General features: G+C 30.6%; 1 protein-coding gene across 2 annotated transcripts in view; it reads left to right on the forward strand.

The window, feature by feature from the left end:
- The window catches only part of LOC142331585 (uncharacterized), a 55,497-nt gene that overhangs the window by 1,328 nt on the left and 36,740 nt on the right, over positions 1-17,429 (forward strand). For both annotated transcript variants that reach the window (XM_075377593.1, XM_075377596.1), the window contains exons 2-3: positions 13,406-13,604; positions 15,933-17,231. In XM_075377593.1, the coding sequence (XP_075233708.1) occupies positions 13,494-13,604; positions 15,933-17,231 (1,410 nt within the window). In that variant the 5' untranslated portion in view covers positions 13,406-13,493. The remainder of the gene's footprint in view (positions 1-13,405; positions 13,605-15,932; positions 17,232-17,429) is intronic.

The following is a 17,429-nucleotide window of genomic DNA, read 5'->3' on the forward strand; positions in this document are numbered from 1 at the left end:
AAAAAAGCTTCTTTTGCCATTGCAATTTTCATCGTAATCTCTTCTTTACTCCTCCAGTCTTCAATTAGTACTGTACTGTTATATCTATATCTTTACTTGTTCAATTTTTCCTTCTGCTGTTACAACATCCATATCTTCCTTCTCATTTATCTTAATAACTTTTGTTTTTCTTCTGTTTTTATCCCGTATTCCTTCACCCCACTTCCAATGCTTTTATCATTGCTTGTAATATCTGAGTGTCTAGCTTTCTTTTTTCTGTTTAGCCTCCAGAACCATTGTAAGGTTTTACTTCAGAGGATGATATGCTTGAATGTAAATGAAGTGTAGTCTTGTACCGTCTCAGGTTTACCATTCCTGAGATGTGATTAATTGAAACCCAACCACCAAAGAACACCACTATCCATGATCTAGTATTCAAATCCATATAAAAGTAACTGCCTTTACTAGGATTTGAACCTTAGAACTATCAACTTCAAATTCAGCCGATTTGCAATGACGAGTTGTTTACCACTAGACCAACTTTGTGGGTTTGAGTGTCTAGCTATAATCAGCAGATCATCAGCAAATTTGACACAATTTATATTTCTTCCACTTATGCTTATTCCTTTTTGGCCATACAATATTTCTGGTCAATTCATTCTGGTCAAAAACATCAGGTGTTTTTTACCTTCATATGCAACATGTCATACTTATTTTTTTTTCTAAATCGAATGTCTTTGCATTCTTTTAGCTTCCTTTCCCTAGATTTATGTGTTTATCTCTTTAATTTATTATTCACTATTTGATAGATTGCTCTGTTGTACTCTCCTTCTTTGTTTTTATATTTTTTGTGTCATTTCTTGTGTTACTTTCAAAGGTTTCTTTGTCCAGTGTTCATAGAAACCGATTCCTTTCTTTGCAGCTTCCCCCATAGGTGATTTTATTTTGAACCACATTTCCACTGCTGGTTCATTTTCCCTTGATTAATTGCCTTTGTCAGCATTTCACCCACGTTTAATCTCCCTGTGCCCTCTATCCCATCTATATTCCATTCATTGCAGTTCGAATCCTTTTCAATCTTATTTTCATTTCCATTATTAACAGAATGTGATTACTTCCTATGTTGGCTCCTGGAAGCCCATTTGCCTTCTTAACATATATCTGAAAGTGAGATCCATCTGTTGATCTTGTCCAACCATATCTTCTTCATTTGTGATTTTTAAGTATTCGCAGTGAATAAATCCTTTTCTTGGCAAAATTCAACCAATCTGTCCCCTTTTTCATTTCATGTTCCCAATGTGAACTTGCCTGCTGTCTTTCCATATTTGCCTTCCACTACTACTGTACTCCAGTCCCCAATAATTATTTTATAGCAATCCTGTTCATTTTATGATAACTCCTTAATGCTATTCTACATCTTCATCCTTATACTCCGACATTGTCATGTACACTAGAATTAGAATTCCAATCCTTAAAGCCATTACTCTATCATCCAGATAAATTACTTTTCATACTCTTTTTGCAACATTATTTTTTACAGTTATTCCTATTCTGTTTTTTCCTTTTTCAATTCCTGAGTAATATAAGGTAACTTCACCACTTCTCTACTTTTCTCTTTCCTCCCACTTATCCTTGCTTATCCCTACTATATCCATTTTATTTATTTTTATCTCCCAAGTTTTCCAACTTACCCGATGACAATAATGTTCTCACATTCCATGTACCTATTCTCATTACTTTGTTTTTTATATGACACTTCTTCTGTTGCTTCCCCCAGAGATCCAAATGGGAAGTCATTTTGCCTTCAGAGTATTTAATAAAAGAAGACATTACCATGATGCCTGACTAGGTAAAAATAATATAGTGGTATTCCATTGTCTTCTGTATCTTAATGCCGTTGACTTCTTATTGAAGTTTCTTCTGCCTTTGGGAGCGATTTCTCACCCTCAGGACAATAGAGTGCCCCAAACCCCTACTGCATCTGCCCTCCAAAAAGGTAGTTGGTACTTGTAGGGCTGGAGCTCCTTATCCCGAAAGCTGTTTGATTCCTTAATTCATTAGCTGCTTGTATATACCATCCAACTTTAACAGGGAGGTGAATTTCAGGATTTTTCCTTCATGAAATCTTATACCTAATTGGTATTTCTTAGATTCTCTAGTACTTTTAGACGGATATTCTACATTACTTATAATTATGAGCAGCTTTATCAGCACCATTATTACAGCAGAATTATTATGTGATTTAAAATTTAGTTGTTACTTTTCAAAATGTTCAAAGACAAGACTACATAGTAGTTAATTTCAAATTATTAAAAATTATGAATAGTTTGCCTTTAAATCAATAAATTTGTATTATAGTGAATCATGTATTCTACATACTAATGTAATATGAATTTCAATAGTCTAAATTTTCAAATATTTTGTTACTTTAATTTTAACTTAATAGTGATTACCTCTGTAATTTACTATTATCATTTTCAAATAACTACAAATATAATTTAATACTTTCAAACTCAAACTCGCAATATATACCACTAAAACAATTTTTTTTTTTTTGTTATTGGAGCAGTATATAAGTTCAATAATTCATCAGTAAAATTTACAGAGTTCTCAGTTCAGATGTTTCCAATGTTTTATGAAGTGTTATATCTGGAAATTTCTCTTATGTTGAAGGATTTTTTTATTAATGCACTTCAGTGCCAGTTTGATGGGGTTTTTGCATACTTTCTCTTGTAATTTTTGTGAAAATTTTTCTTCTATTCACTTCATATTCAAGTGTTTTTTTTTTTGTTCTTTTAATATTAGGCCCAATAGTTTTCCATTGTGTGACAAACTTTACTTTTTACTGAATTTTTTATTTTTATTTTGATTGATTGAGATTGATTGTCATTCTATGATAAGAATCAGCCAGTGAGTTTACTATAAGCCGACTCCATTTTGAATTTCACATTTTTCCTTCATGAAATCTTATACCTAATTGGTATTTCTTAGATTCTCTAGTACTTTTAGACGGATATTCTACATTACTTATAATTATGAGCAGCTTTATCAGCACCATTATTACAGCAGAATTATTATGTGATTTAAAATTTAGTTGTTACTTTTCAAAATGTTCAAAGACAAGACTACATAGTAGTTAATTTCAAATTATTAAAAATTATGAATAGTTTGCCTTTAAATCAATAAATTTGTATTATAGTGAATCATGTATTCTACATACTAATGTAATATGAATTTCAATAGTCTAAATTTTCAAATATTTTGTTACTTTAATTTTAACTTAATAGTGATTACCTCTGTAATTTACTATTATCATTTTCAAATAACTACAAATATAATTTAATACTTTCAAACTCAAACTCGCAATATATACCACTAAAACAATTTTTTTTTTTTTGTTATTGGAGCAGTATATAAGTTCAATAATTCATCAGTAAAATTTACAGAGTTCTCAGTTCAGATGTTTCCAATGTTTTATGAAGTGTTATATCTGGAAATTTCTCTTATGTTGAAGGATTTTTTTATTAATGCACTTCAGTGCCAGTTTGATGGGGTTTTTGCATACTTTCTCTTGTAATTTTTGTGAAAATTTTTCTTCTATTCACTTCATATTCAAGTGTTTTTTTTTTTGTTCTTTTAATATTAGGCCCAATAGTTTTCCATTGTGTGACAAACTTTACTTTTTACTGAATTTTTTATTTTTATTTTGATTGATTGAGATTGATTGTCATTCTATGATAAGAATCAGCCAGTGAGTTTACTATAAGCCGACTCCATTTTGAATTTCACATTTTTCCTTCATGAAATCTTATACCTAATTGGTATTTCTTAGATTCTCTAGTACTTTTAGACGGATATTCTACATTACTTATAATTATGAGCAGCTTTATCAGCACCATTATTACAGCAGAATTATTATGTGATTTAAAATTTAGTTGTTACTTTTCAAAATGTTCAAAGACAAGACTACATAGTAGTTAATTTCAAATTATTAAAAATTATGAATAGTTTGCCTTTAAATCAATAAATTTGTATTATAGTGAATCATGTATTCTACATACTAATGTAATATGAATTTCAATAGTCTAAATTTTCAAATATTTTATTACTTTAATTTTAACTTAATAGTGATTACCTCTGTAATTTACTATTATCATTTTCAAATAACTACAAATATAATTTAATACTTTCAAACTCAAACTCGCAATATATACCACTAAAACAATTTTTTTTTTGTTTGTTATTGGAGCAGTATATAAGTTCAATAATTCATCAGTAAAATTTACAGAGTTCTCAGTTCAGATGTTTCCAATGTTTTATGAAGTGTTATATCTGGAAATTTCTCTTATGTTGAAGGATTTTTTTATTAATGCACTTCAGTGCCAGTTTGATGGGGTTTTTGCATACTTTCTCTTGTAATTTTTGTGAAAATTTTTCTTCTATTCACTTCATATTCAAGTGTTTTTTTTTTGTTCTTTTAATATTAGGCCCAATAGTTTTCCATTGTGTGACAAACTTTACTTTTTACTGAATTTTTTATTTTTATTTTGATTGATTGAGATTGATTGTCATTCTATGATAAGAATCAGCCAGTGAGTTTACTATAAGCCGACTCCATTTTTTGTTCACTTCTTAACAAGCCTTTTCCCAATTTGTAAATTGTGGTGTCATTTACATATTACTGTACTTCTGTTTCTGTCCCAACAGCTCCTGCCACATCATGGATTTGTACTGTGAAAAGTGCTGGACTGAAAATATTGCTTTGTGGCTTTCCAAATTTTGTGTATCTCAAGTTACCTTCTTGCTGATGTTTGTTTATAAGAAATGTTTGGCAGAATGCCATAGTTCTACCTGTTATTCCCTATAACCTTAATTTCCGTTAAAGAATTTTAATTTCCACCTAATCAAATGCTTTTGAGAGTTCATAGAGTTTGATTAGGCTACATGATACTGTTTCAAAAACCTTTAAGAAGTCATTTACTTCTTTTAAAGTTAATTAACACCTTCAGCTATGGCAATATTGTCAATATTACCTATGTAAAACCCACTATCATCTCTTCGAGTATTATATCTTAATTCTTTATTATTTATGCCCCTAGCCATTTAGATAATCCATTTATTTATTAAATAAAGATACTAGGATCTCATGTAAAACTTATGGGTTACAAGACCTCAACTTCATAGTACATTATTTTAACATAATTTGATGCGGTCGTGTATGTAATCACCAAGTCCAGCTCAGTGTATTAATTTCTGTCTATTAATATTCTGTCTGTTAAATATTTAAAAAATCTTTGTTCATTTTCCTCGTACCTGCTTTTTTTCATATTATTAAATAAGATCAAGGGGTGTCACTAGTGCCCCTGGCAAGTATGACAAAGAAGCAGTCACACTGCCTCTATAATCTTTAAAGTAGGGTTTTTTGACAACTTCCATATCTTCAAATTCATTTTATTTAATAAATAAGAATGATGTGTTTAAGAATTCTGAATAAAAATGTAATCTTATGCACAAAACAGTTTTTTGATTAGCATTGTTTTTTTATTGGATTGCACCAAAGTCCCACAGTAACTATTATAAAAATATTCAGATATCAAAAGTAGTCTGACTGAGATCAGCTGATATTGATTGGTCGAGAACAGCTCAATCAATTTACATCAAATTTTAACATGCTTATCTAAATTTCAATGAAACTGATGTATAGTAGTTCGGAGATTTTTGAGCTAATATAAATGATGTGTTTTATATATATAAAGCACATCCCGTTAAGTATTTTTCATGATTTGTTAATATTTATATTGAACACTGTTCACACATACAACCTTTCATTTTTCTAAACCATTTATTTTGTAGATCTCAACGACAGAGATGAGATGAACAAAATGTATCACAACTTTTTTTAAATAGTATTCTTAATATTGTTTTGTATCTTATTGAATTAATCCTGTAGAATTCGTTATAGGATAAAAGCAATATTTCTCGTATTAAAGTGAGATCCCTATGGAAAAAATGGAATCGACCAAGTAACCCACACTATTACTCGATTTATTTTCAATCAAAAACATATGGGACTTTGACCATATTTGACTGGTCCACTGAAAGAGATTGAAGCATCTAAAAAATATAAGTTTATCCAATTGTGCTAAGAATTTTTTAATGAATTACTAATTTTCACTTTCATCTTTTCATTTGAATAGTTTGAATTTCATACATAATCGGATTAAATGAGTTCTCCCACCAACCGCTTCATTACCGTTTTTAACTTCAAGAAGATTGAGGCTCTATATTAGAATTGCACTCACGAAAGAAATTCTTTTTACTCAGGTAATTTAGGTTGCTCACTTCCTGTGCATTTTAAATAGATCTGTAGCAACTTGAAGTTAAAGAAAGGACAATTTATTTGCTATCATATAGCTGTATTCTTTAAAATAATTATTTTTATGTATTAGTATTATCTATACTAAAATGTATTTGTCAAGAAACTCAACCCAAGACAACAGTTTTGAAGCTCATAAAGACTTGGGTTAATACCTTAAGAAATTAGAGAATGAAGTAGAAAAGAGTTCCTCTATCAGGAATAGTTATATTGTGCTTGTAAAATTTGCAAAACATCAAGGGAAATAGAGATGAATTTGCTAGTTTCTGCATCTGCGATTTATGGCACAGAGTTAGCCAATAAGAAGATATGATAAAATGTTTTTTCTATGCTTACGGTCATTAGATTTTCAGCAGCCCAGTTGCATAATTCTTGCATTGCCTCATTTAGTTTTAAGATATGTGAATTTACTTCTGGTGATCTTGTGAAGACCACATCTTTGCTTTGAGGCAGTTAGATAAAGTGATAAACAAAATCTATTAATTTGATTTTTGTGTGTTTCAAAAAAGCATATGACATTGTTCCAAGAGAAATGTTATAGAGCATTTCAGGTGGTTATTGATAGCTCCATAATTACAGTGATAAAAAGAATGTATGATGAAGTGTACACAAAGAGATTTTATTTAAAGAAGTGAGGTATAAAATAAATCTTGATAAGGTTGATTACACTGAGGAACTAAATTGAACTTTTATTGTACAAGGAACAAAATATGTGATCCTAATACAGTTTTTGAAGTTGAATTCAATATGTAAATGGATTTTCTGTATCACCCACCATTTTTTTGTTATATGTAAGTAAAAGAATTGTAAGAATTCACATGAATTAGAATTGTAAGAATTTACATGTATGCAGGGCACTATTCAACTTTTCTAAAATGTGGTAGTTGTTTTCCTTTTGTGTTAAGCATCTGGAATATCCTTCTTTAACTTCAACAATAATCTGCGAGTATACTTGTACTCCACTATTGCTGGTACCTGTTTTCTGTGACAGATTTGGTGGCGGAAGTGATCCCCCAAGCTTGTTATTGATGAGGCCAAGATTGTCTGGAAAGAAATCCAGATGTGAATCCACCACACGTTTAATGATCTCTTCGCTGACTATTCGACTTGGCTTAATAAGTTCTTTTAATTGTATATCTCTAATCAAAGTACTTGTTTGATGGCCCACACAGATTCCTTCCTTGATTTTAACATCACTGACACAAGGGAATTTTTCTCTCGCTTAATGAAATCCAGCACCATTTTATCAATCACATTGACAAAGTTTTTGAAAACCCCTAATTTTATATGGTGTGGAGGTAGAAGAATCATTTCCAAGTTAACTAATAGGAGATCTATAATATTTTTCTGTCCAGGCATAAGTAATTCATGCAATGGCCATTCTCTCCTAATATAATGATTTGTCTTGTCCCTGCTGTCCCATTTGCACAAAATGTAACAAAATTTAGTGTAACATAGCTGCAAAACCATTAATAACAATAATTTTTAAATCATATAATATATAATCCAACAGTACTTGTATTGAAATTTTTCTAACAGGATTTTCATGTTGTCATAAGTTTCTTTCATGTTAGTTGCATAAACTAACAACACAGAAGAACATTTTTTTTTGTGTGCAAAAGGACAGTCTTTAAACTAGTTTTCAAAGAATCAATCCATTCTGTAGTTATGTTCTCATGATGAAGTGGCATACATAATCACACAAATATTGTAACAGTTCACTAAACTATTTTCTTGCCTTGCATGTCAGTCTGGAAAGATTCCAGCCTTTCAGCCTAGATCTCAAAAGCTCGGCTTGTTTTCTCAAGTTCAAATCCCAAACAAGATCATTTAATTCACCTTGAGCTGTCAGATGAGGTTCACAGAAAGGATTCTGATTTGTCTTATAAAATTGGATGTTGTTGAAGACTGGTATAGGTAAGTCCTCACCGTTAGGCATTGCCCTTATAGGAGACCCTAAATTTAGGTACATTGTGTGTTTAGATGATTTATTACTTATTCCTTTTGTCTTTGTAATACAGAAATAAAAGTCATGACAAATGTTGTTCACATCACACCATTGGTATGACAAAACTCATGATTAAAGTATTCTCAGTGTTCAATTATATTTATTCCAAATATTGACTTCCTCCATAGTCAACCTTCTCCTATCCCTCTATTAATAAATTAACTACAATGGAAGCTGCAGCTATATGTTCTGAGGGTATGTTTTTCTCAGTCTTTTTATTTTTTGTTAAACCAATATGATGGTTGGATAAAATAGTCCCCTAGATGAATCAGGAGGAGGCCATAAAAAAATACATGATATTCTTTAGGTTGGAACATGGGATGTTGGATGTTTTAAGCAGTTGACTACTTAATTCAACATCTGGTTTAGTTAATTTGGTAAAAGAGGTATAAGATTTGCACAGAACAGAAAGGATTGAGGATTGCATCAAACTAGCCAACTTATTGATTAAAAAAAAACGTTTGTACTCATAAATTTTTCTGTAATGGTCCTGTAACCTATTTTCCACAGTTTGCCATGATCTTTCTGACAAATATTTCTGGAGAAATCCTTTTTTTGTTATACATGCATTAACTCAAAATGGTAGCTGGTTAAATTCATCTACCAATCATGTGCGATTCGTGTAATATGTAATTATGTTATAATCTGAAAAAAGTAAATATTTATTTATTACATTTATAATTATTATGTAATGCAAAATAGAAAGCTCAAGATAGCTAGCAAAAATGGCAACTAAGTTTCTTGGCAGCCAAAATGTAACTAACTCTATCAATAAAACATCATGATAGGCTAGTTAAAAGTATTTTTTAAATATAAATAAGTCACATCAGTATACATGTAGCATTAGTACAACATGAAAAAGCATTGGATATAAATAACAGATTAGTATATTTGGAAAAGGAATCTTATGTTGATAACACTGGGGAATAAAAAATAATTTTTTTTTGTCTGGAAGAAAAATATGGATTCTGATAATATTTTTCTCCTGAATTCAAATGTGATATTGGTTTTCCCCATCATACAAGGTTTCCGAGAGACAGGCATTAATAATTTCAAACATTTGAATACTTTCTGCATTCTTAACTACACAATATTCAAACATTTGACTCGCCTAGAAAGTAAGAAATGATGATGATTTTCTGCTATATTTCACCTGTGGGGAGCTCCCTCTTGATGGCCCAACAATAATCAACCAGCATATTAGGATTCCATTTGCCTTGATATCTCTTTTCCATAGCTGAAATCTCCTGATGAAAGTGTACCCTGTGCTCATTGCTCACTGCGCAAGATTTTCTGGAAATATATCTAGGTACGAGTGCAGGAAGTGAACTTTTAAGAACTTTTACAACCCAAATTTTTGTAAGATGTTATAAGATCGTTGACAACATCAGTTAATTTTTTACCTTTCAATTTCCTAAAAAACTCTGACTAACATTTTTAAATGCATTTTTGCTTGCCAAGCCGCTTTCTCCCGTTGATTCAATAGTTCCTCAAACTTTTCATCATGCATTAGTGATCATATTTGTGGACCCACAAATATTCCTTCTTTAATTTTTGCATCACTAATTTTAGGAAACTTCTATTTTAAGTACATGAAACCAGGATTATTCTCCATGGGCTTGACAAAATTCTTCATTAATACTAGTTTGATATGTAACAGGTAGATAAACATTTTTAGCATTACACAATGGGTCATGTTTCACATTTCTCTATTCAGGAATGAGTGATTCGCATTTAGGCCATTTTTTCTAATGAAATGGTTTTTTTTGTCCCTACTATCCCATTCACACAAAAAACAACAGTAGTTTGTGTAACTAAGTTGCATACCAAGAACCTTTGTGTAACCTACAGACTAGGCATAGATGCAGACCACAAATATTCCATTCATACATTGCATATTTTAGCTTTTCCAGTATAAATTAAAATTTTTCTTATGTTTCTTTCATACTAGCAGAGTGAGCCACAGGTGCTGACGGGAATTTATTGCCATTATGGAGAAGCACAGCTTTTAAAATAACTTAAGGGGAATCAATGAACAAGCGCCAATCTGTTGGTTCATGCTCATTACAAAGTGTATCCATAAGAGAAGAAATGTCATTACAAAACACTATGCCACTTTCTTCAGAAAAATGTCTAAATTGAGAGTGACAATTATGATAAGTACATATCCTTGTATTTTTCTGAAGAAGATTCCATCCTTTTAGCCGGAAAGCAAGCATTTCAGACTGTTTGGATAACTTTAAATCTCGTATGAGATGTTTAAAATTTTATTGAGTCAGTAAATGAGACTCAAATGAACTGCTTTGTTCAAAAGTTGTATCACCAGAATCTGTCTCTTTTTCTTCCTGACTTCCATCAGACTGAGCATCTAATGTCACATGTTCCGGAGGCTTTGGTATGGGAAATTCTTTGCAGTGTGGAACTTGTCTCATTGCAAATTGCAAGTTAGGGTACATCACTGTATGTTTTGATTTTGACGTAATTCCTTGTTTGTTAAGCAGAAATAACAGTCAGAAGAGTGATCTTTTGAGTTCCCTCCATATCATAAGGACAGCAAATGCCATGTGGCATGTCGTTTTTCCATGCAGTGAGAAGCCTAGAACACGATAACAACAGATATGTGGGGCCCAGGCCCTTGTTTGGTCTCCGACTTTACACCCAAAATAAAGTTCATGGCACTTTTTTACTAACGGAGTAAGGTTTCATCTTTGGGACTTGAGCGTCACTTCACCACACACATAACAAAAACAGTTAGGATGATTTAAACAAACTCTAGGCATTTTGTAACTAATGACTAATTAAAAGAAATAAAGTTGAAAAAATTTAATGCACAATAATTCAGACACACAAAGCACTCACAATGACATGTTTACTGCTTTACTACTATCTCACAACTGGCATCGTTCTGATGAATGTGTGCTACAGTAGATCACCTTTGTACATGTATATACACATCTGAGTCTGCACAACAGTAGCAACGCTACCATTTGAGTTAGCTCATTTGGTTCCATCATATTTACAAAGCTCTTTGAGCTTTTACTTGACAATGGGCAATGAACAAACAAAGTTTTAAAATATTTAAAAAAATTAAAATAACAAAAAAACTGTGGGTGATGGAAAAATTCCAAATACATATTTGAAAAAAAAGATAAAACCTGCATTAAATACATTGGTAGTCATGAGACAAAAAATCATGTTGACCAGTATAATCGAATGTTTAATGTTTGACATTAAGGTATATTTTTTAAAATAACATACTCAAATAGTAGTAGCAGAATTGATTATTAATTTGTAATAATTATAAACTTCAATTGAATCATCTGAATTCTGAATTGAAAAATTTTAAAGCAAATTTATATATACTTAATGATAAGTTAAAATTATAACATAATAGTCTTAAAAAATGAAAGAACGGCTAATTTTTAAGAATTAATGGAATAGCTCTTTGTTCAGTGTTGAGACAGTTAATGAGTAAGTTAAATTTAGGTTAAAGTTAAACTGCTTTAACCATTTTATAAAAATATTTCTCTTACCGCAGATACCAATGTTTAATGGCGATTTTTCTGTGAACTTCAACCCTGAATAAGATGGGCTTACATTAAAATAATGTTTTATGAACTTCAAAACCCTACTTGTTCCATTTCTTTTGTTTAAATTTTTTTGTTTAAATCGCCTAGTTATAATCAATTATTGCTTTTTATATAAATAAAAAGAACTGTCTTTAATTGTATTTATTTTAAATTAGTCCTTATTGTTTTTATATCACAAGGATTTCTTTGTTGCCTAAAACCTCTTTCTAAATGTCGTTTAAGTGATGATAATTAAAACAGTATTGATAAATTAAGTACAGAATATCAGTCCAGATTACTGTATGTATGTATATTTATGTTATGTAAACTTTTTGTAAAATTCTGAAATTCACACATTCAAAAGCTTTACTTTGATTTAAAATAATACAGTTTTGAAAAATGGAATCCATTGCATCCATATCACCTTTTCTACATAAATAACTGATGCACTTTTTTTAACCTGTTTTGTTTTAATGCTAATATATTCTTTTTGAAATTTAAGACTTAAAATTTCAACTATAATATATTTTTTAAATTAAGAAAATTGTAAAACACTTTGCATTTGTTTGAGCTATTGCTCTATGTTAAGCTTCTTCAGGGACTTGTGAGTTAAAATAGAATGGTAATAGGCACAAATGAAGGTAAAGCTTAAGCAGTTTTTATAACAATTTATAATACAGTGTAAATCTTGGATACCAAAATTAAAAATATTTTCATTCAAATGTGATTCTATTTATTGCACAGTACACTTTCAAATACAAAAGTATTTATTTAATCGATACTATAATATGAATTTGATAAAGCTCTAAGAAGTTTTTATAAAAAGAAATTGTAGAAATTGGCCATACACAATCTGAATTTCTTTGCTGTTTAAGCAAAGAAGGCTGAATACCATGTATGCATGTTTCCCAATATCAGAAAAAATACTTGTCTGTTTACATAATACTGGTATTAAAATACCAACTTTTTATGAAAAGAATATTAAAAATAATTGTTATTATAAATATGGTTACAATTTGTTTATGGAAAAAAGAATAAATTTTAAATCAGAACTGATGAAAGTATGGAGATGTAGAATTGTTGAGTTATTTAGTAGGATTTTACTCATGGAATGTCTTAGGAATTCAAGTTAATTAATGGATTACTGTTAACTGTTGAGAGTAATAGGAAATTCAGTTTGTCTAACAAACATCAATTTCTTTGTTATCAACTACAGAAGAAACTTACCTTCAGGTGAATTTTTGTTAGCAGTAGATTGTTATTTTATGTATATTTGAATTGTTGTCATCCTACATCCTGTTTAATCCAGTCATGCCTTCATGTTTTAAACATGTTGGTTAAAGTTAAAACAATCATTGCTTATTATGCATGATTATGTCTTGATGTAATTTGGTGTGTTTTTAATTTATCTTTAAAATGTAGGTAGTATGTTAACAACTACAGTTTTGTTAAAACAAAAATGTATTGTTTCAGATTCTCTTTGTAGTATTATTTCTTTTCTGAAGAATATTTAGTATCTTTATGCCTTTAAATTATTTTAATATTACATTGAAAAGGTGACATGGCTCATTTTAAGTTACCCTCTAGTGAAGATACCTTTGAAAAGGCTGTGAAGACTATGAAACTGTCTAATATAGATAATGTTCCTGAGAATAATGTTATTAAGAGTAAGGTGAGTTTTTCTTTATTTTTTGTTACCTGCAATTTGATGTTAATGTTTGTCCAAAATGAAGTCTTCCTGGAGGCATATATTAATTATTTGTTTCAGTTTTGTTAAATATTAGCATATATTTACCATAAATATTGGATTTATTGAACTATTAAATTTACATAATTTATATTGGTAAATGTACGAGGGTTATTTGATTTTCAAGGTCTGATCGGTCGTGAAATAAAAATCCGCGCAAAAATCGGGTGAACCTTTGCCCATATGTGTTGCGCAGCGTCTCTAGTATGGCCTTCAATCACGCCGCGTCACTTCATTTAGTTCTGAACACGCAGCTAGCACGTAAACATGTCTACAACAATAGCATCTCCCGTCAAGTGTGAAGTGCGTGCGGTAATTTGATTTCTTCAGGCTGAGGGGTGTAACGCAGCTGAAATTCATCGATGAAAAAGCAATGTGTACGGTGAAACTTCAGTGAGTGACAGCAAACTGCGACAATGGTGCAGGAACTTTAAAGCAGGATGTAGAGATGTTCATGATGCAGGCGGTCAGGGAAGGAAGCGAGTGTCAACCGATGATCTCGTTGAGTGAGTGGATGAGGCAATTCGAGAAAATCGTCGTTTCACAATTTCTGTATTGAGTGATTCGTTTCCTGAAATTTCAAGGTTAGTTCTTTACACCATTGTAAGTGAGAGACTTCAGTTCCGCAAACTGTGTGCGAGATGAGTTCCCAAGATGCTGTCCGACCATCACAAAACAATCAGAATAGATGCCTCCCTAACGTTTCTACAGCACTATCACAATGAAGGAGAAGATTTTTTGAACAAAATTGTCATAAAGGACGAGAGATGGGTCCATTTTGAAACTGAAGAAACAAAAGAACAATCCAAACAGTGGATGCATTTTCATTCTCCCAGTAAACCAAAGAAGTTCAAGCGAACCTTCTCCAACAGAAAGTGTATGGCTACTGTGTTCTGGGACCGGAATGGAGTTCTCTTGGTGGAATTCATGGAACGTGGCATGACCATCACTGCAGCCTCATACTGCGTGACTCTTCAACATCTACAAGGGCATTTCAGAATAAGCGGAGAGGAATGTTGTCATCAGGCATTGTCTTTCTCCATGACAATGCTTGGCCGCACACTGCAGCTGTAACAAAGAAGCTCCTGCAGCGTTTTCATTGGGAAGTGTTTGATCACCCACCATACAGCCCGGACTTGGCTCCATCCGATTTTCACCTCTTTACTCACATGAAATGCTGGCTAGGAGGACAACATTTTGGTACAGACATCGAGCTGCAGACCAGCGTAGAAGCATGGCTGAAAACACAGGCGGCTCCGTTCTATGACAAGGGTATTGGAAAGTTGGTACCACGCTACGACAAATGTCTAAATTGGAGTGGCGACTATGTAGAGAAATAGCGTAACTATGTAAGTACTTGTTACAAATAAAAAATTTACTAAAATTTTATTTTCACTGTTGTTTTAATTTTGTGACCGATTGGACCTGGAAAAAAAATTACCCTCGTACATCTCTGTTTCTTTTGCGTGCATGCAGAAGTATAGCTTTCAATTTATAATATTTATTAATAATATGGCTTTACATTATCCTTAAAATGAGAATTTGGTTTGCTGTTATTGTCTTAAAGTTTTACTTGTCAAAGTTTAGAAAGTATAACACATAGGAAACACTAGTTCTTTGGGTGTCTGAAATAGTGTTGATACTGCTAATAATATAGTGGAGGAGATATTTTCACAACAGGATTTTTTAAATAACGAGGAACTAAGTTGCTGGTCCAGCAATCTACATCCATCTTGTGTGTCAGCTGAGTTTTCTAAACTTCAATGAGTAATACTAAATTTACATCTGCAAATAGGTATATTAGTTCTTTGTTCAGATGCGTAATTTAATTTCAGTTCATTGACAAGAATGATGAAGTGATGTTTATATTTTCATACAACGAAATTAAAACCACAACTCATTTTCTAAATAATTGAAAACTTGTTTTCATAAGATCTTTTTTTAAGATTATAGTCCAGTCTCATTCTCAAGTGTATTACAGATGGTACTGTTGTTAATGTCTTAAAGTGTTTAGGAAACCCATTTAGTTTGTAATCAAATTAAATATTTGATTTGAACAGTTAGATTTAAAATACTGTAACTTGTTATCTATAGTTACAAATCTTTTACTTTAATTTATTAGATTTTTCTACAGAGATTTTAAATCAATCTACCAGAATTTTTTTATCACAAAATTCAGATTGATCAGTATAATGAATATTTTCTCTGGATAACATATAATTTAAAATGTAATTGAATTCTTCTTTTTAATAGGTTGGCAAAGAATTGACTGGGTGTACTGCTGAAGAGCTTAATTTAAACATTTACAAGAGTCACTACAATTTAATTTTTAAAGAAATTTTAGAAATAATAGAAGAGGAAGAAGAGAATGGTTTACAGCCTATTTTTTCAGATGAATCAAATTTTAGCCAACAAGATAGACTTATAAGAAATCTGGAAGCTGGTTCTGTTCATCAAAATAAAACCGGTATTAATTTTATGGATTGGCATTTTAGTAAGTCAAATGAGTCATCTTCTAAACTGTTAAACTATAATGATGTTAGAAATACTCAAGAATGTTTGGACGTTAATAAAAATTTAGGTTCAAATTCAAATGTAGACAAATACAATCATTGTAATTTATTGAAACAGTTCAATTCAGATATACTTGATAGCAAAACCTATAGAAAATGTGATTTAGTGGCTAATGAGAAGGGCAAAAAAAAATTTTCTGCTCATAAAAATTTAACTGTAAAAACATGTACAATGTGTTCTGAATCAAGTGGAGATTTGTTTCAAAGTAAAAAAAATACCTGGTCTGATATAAGTGTAAAATGTAACTGTAGTAACCCATTAAAAATTGAAACTAATATCCTCAAAACAAATTTTCTTAAGAAACAAAGAACATTTTCTTCTAAAAATTGTAAAAATAAAATTCACAAATACAGCAACTTTTCAACATTTAACATATTAGATCAGGAGAAATCCCTTACTCCAGTAACAAAAGTAAACCCACATCAAAGAAAATGTGTTAAATGTCTGTGCCATTTAATATCTTCACATAGGAATGATTCAATAAAAATGATTCACTATAAAAGCACTAAAAATACAGATATTAAAATAAGAACTACATCAAAAGAAAATCAACTTGCACCATTTTTAAAAAGTGTAAATTACATTTCTTGTCCTCAAAAGAAATTGCACAATAAAACTTGCCCTAACAGAAAAGAACAGACAGTAGCAAACTACAATAAGTATTTGAATAAAGCAATACAGATTAACAATGAAGAATTTATTTCTTTTGATAAGGATATTTTAATTAAAAAAAGACAAAAAGAACTGAAAATATTAATTGACACTCCTTGTGTGGAAAAAGGTTTACCTACTGATGTCCTTGAAGCAAAACTTGTAGAACACTATAATAAAAGTATAAAGAAAAAATTGAATACAGAAATGTTTGATAATGGTGGCAAATTTGTAACTTGTAAACAGATAAGTGATAAAATAATAAAAAAATTTTGTCATAATACTAAGCCAAGTTATTATGAAAGGAGTTCACTTGAAATAGTTGAGGTATGTTGCTGCAGTTTATTAATACTTTTTAAATTTATATTTTTATATGTAATTTTTCAATAAATTAGTAATAAATAAATAAATTTAGTAAGGATAATTAATGTAGCCAGATGTAAGTAAATGTAATCTGCAGAAGGTATTAAGTTTAAACTTATAAATTTTCAGAATGATTTGAAATTTACTATTACATGTTGAAAA

Source organism: Lycorma delicatula, chromosome 1, assembly GCF_047948215.1.
Source record: "Lycorma delicatula isolate Av1 chromosome 1, ASM4794821v1, whole genome shotgun sequence".
NCBI lineage: Eukaryota > Metazoa > Arthropoda > Insecta > Hemiptera > Fulgoridae > Lycorma > Lycorma delicatula.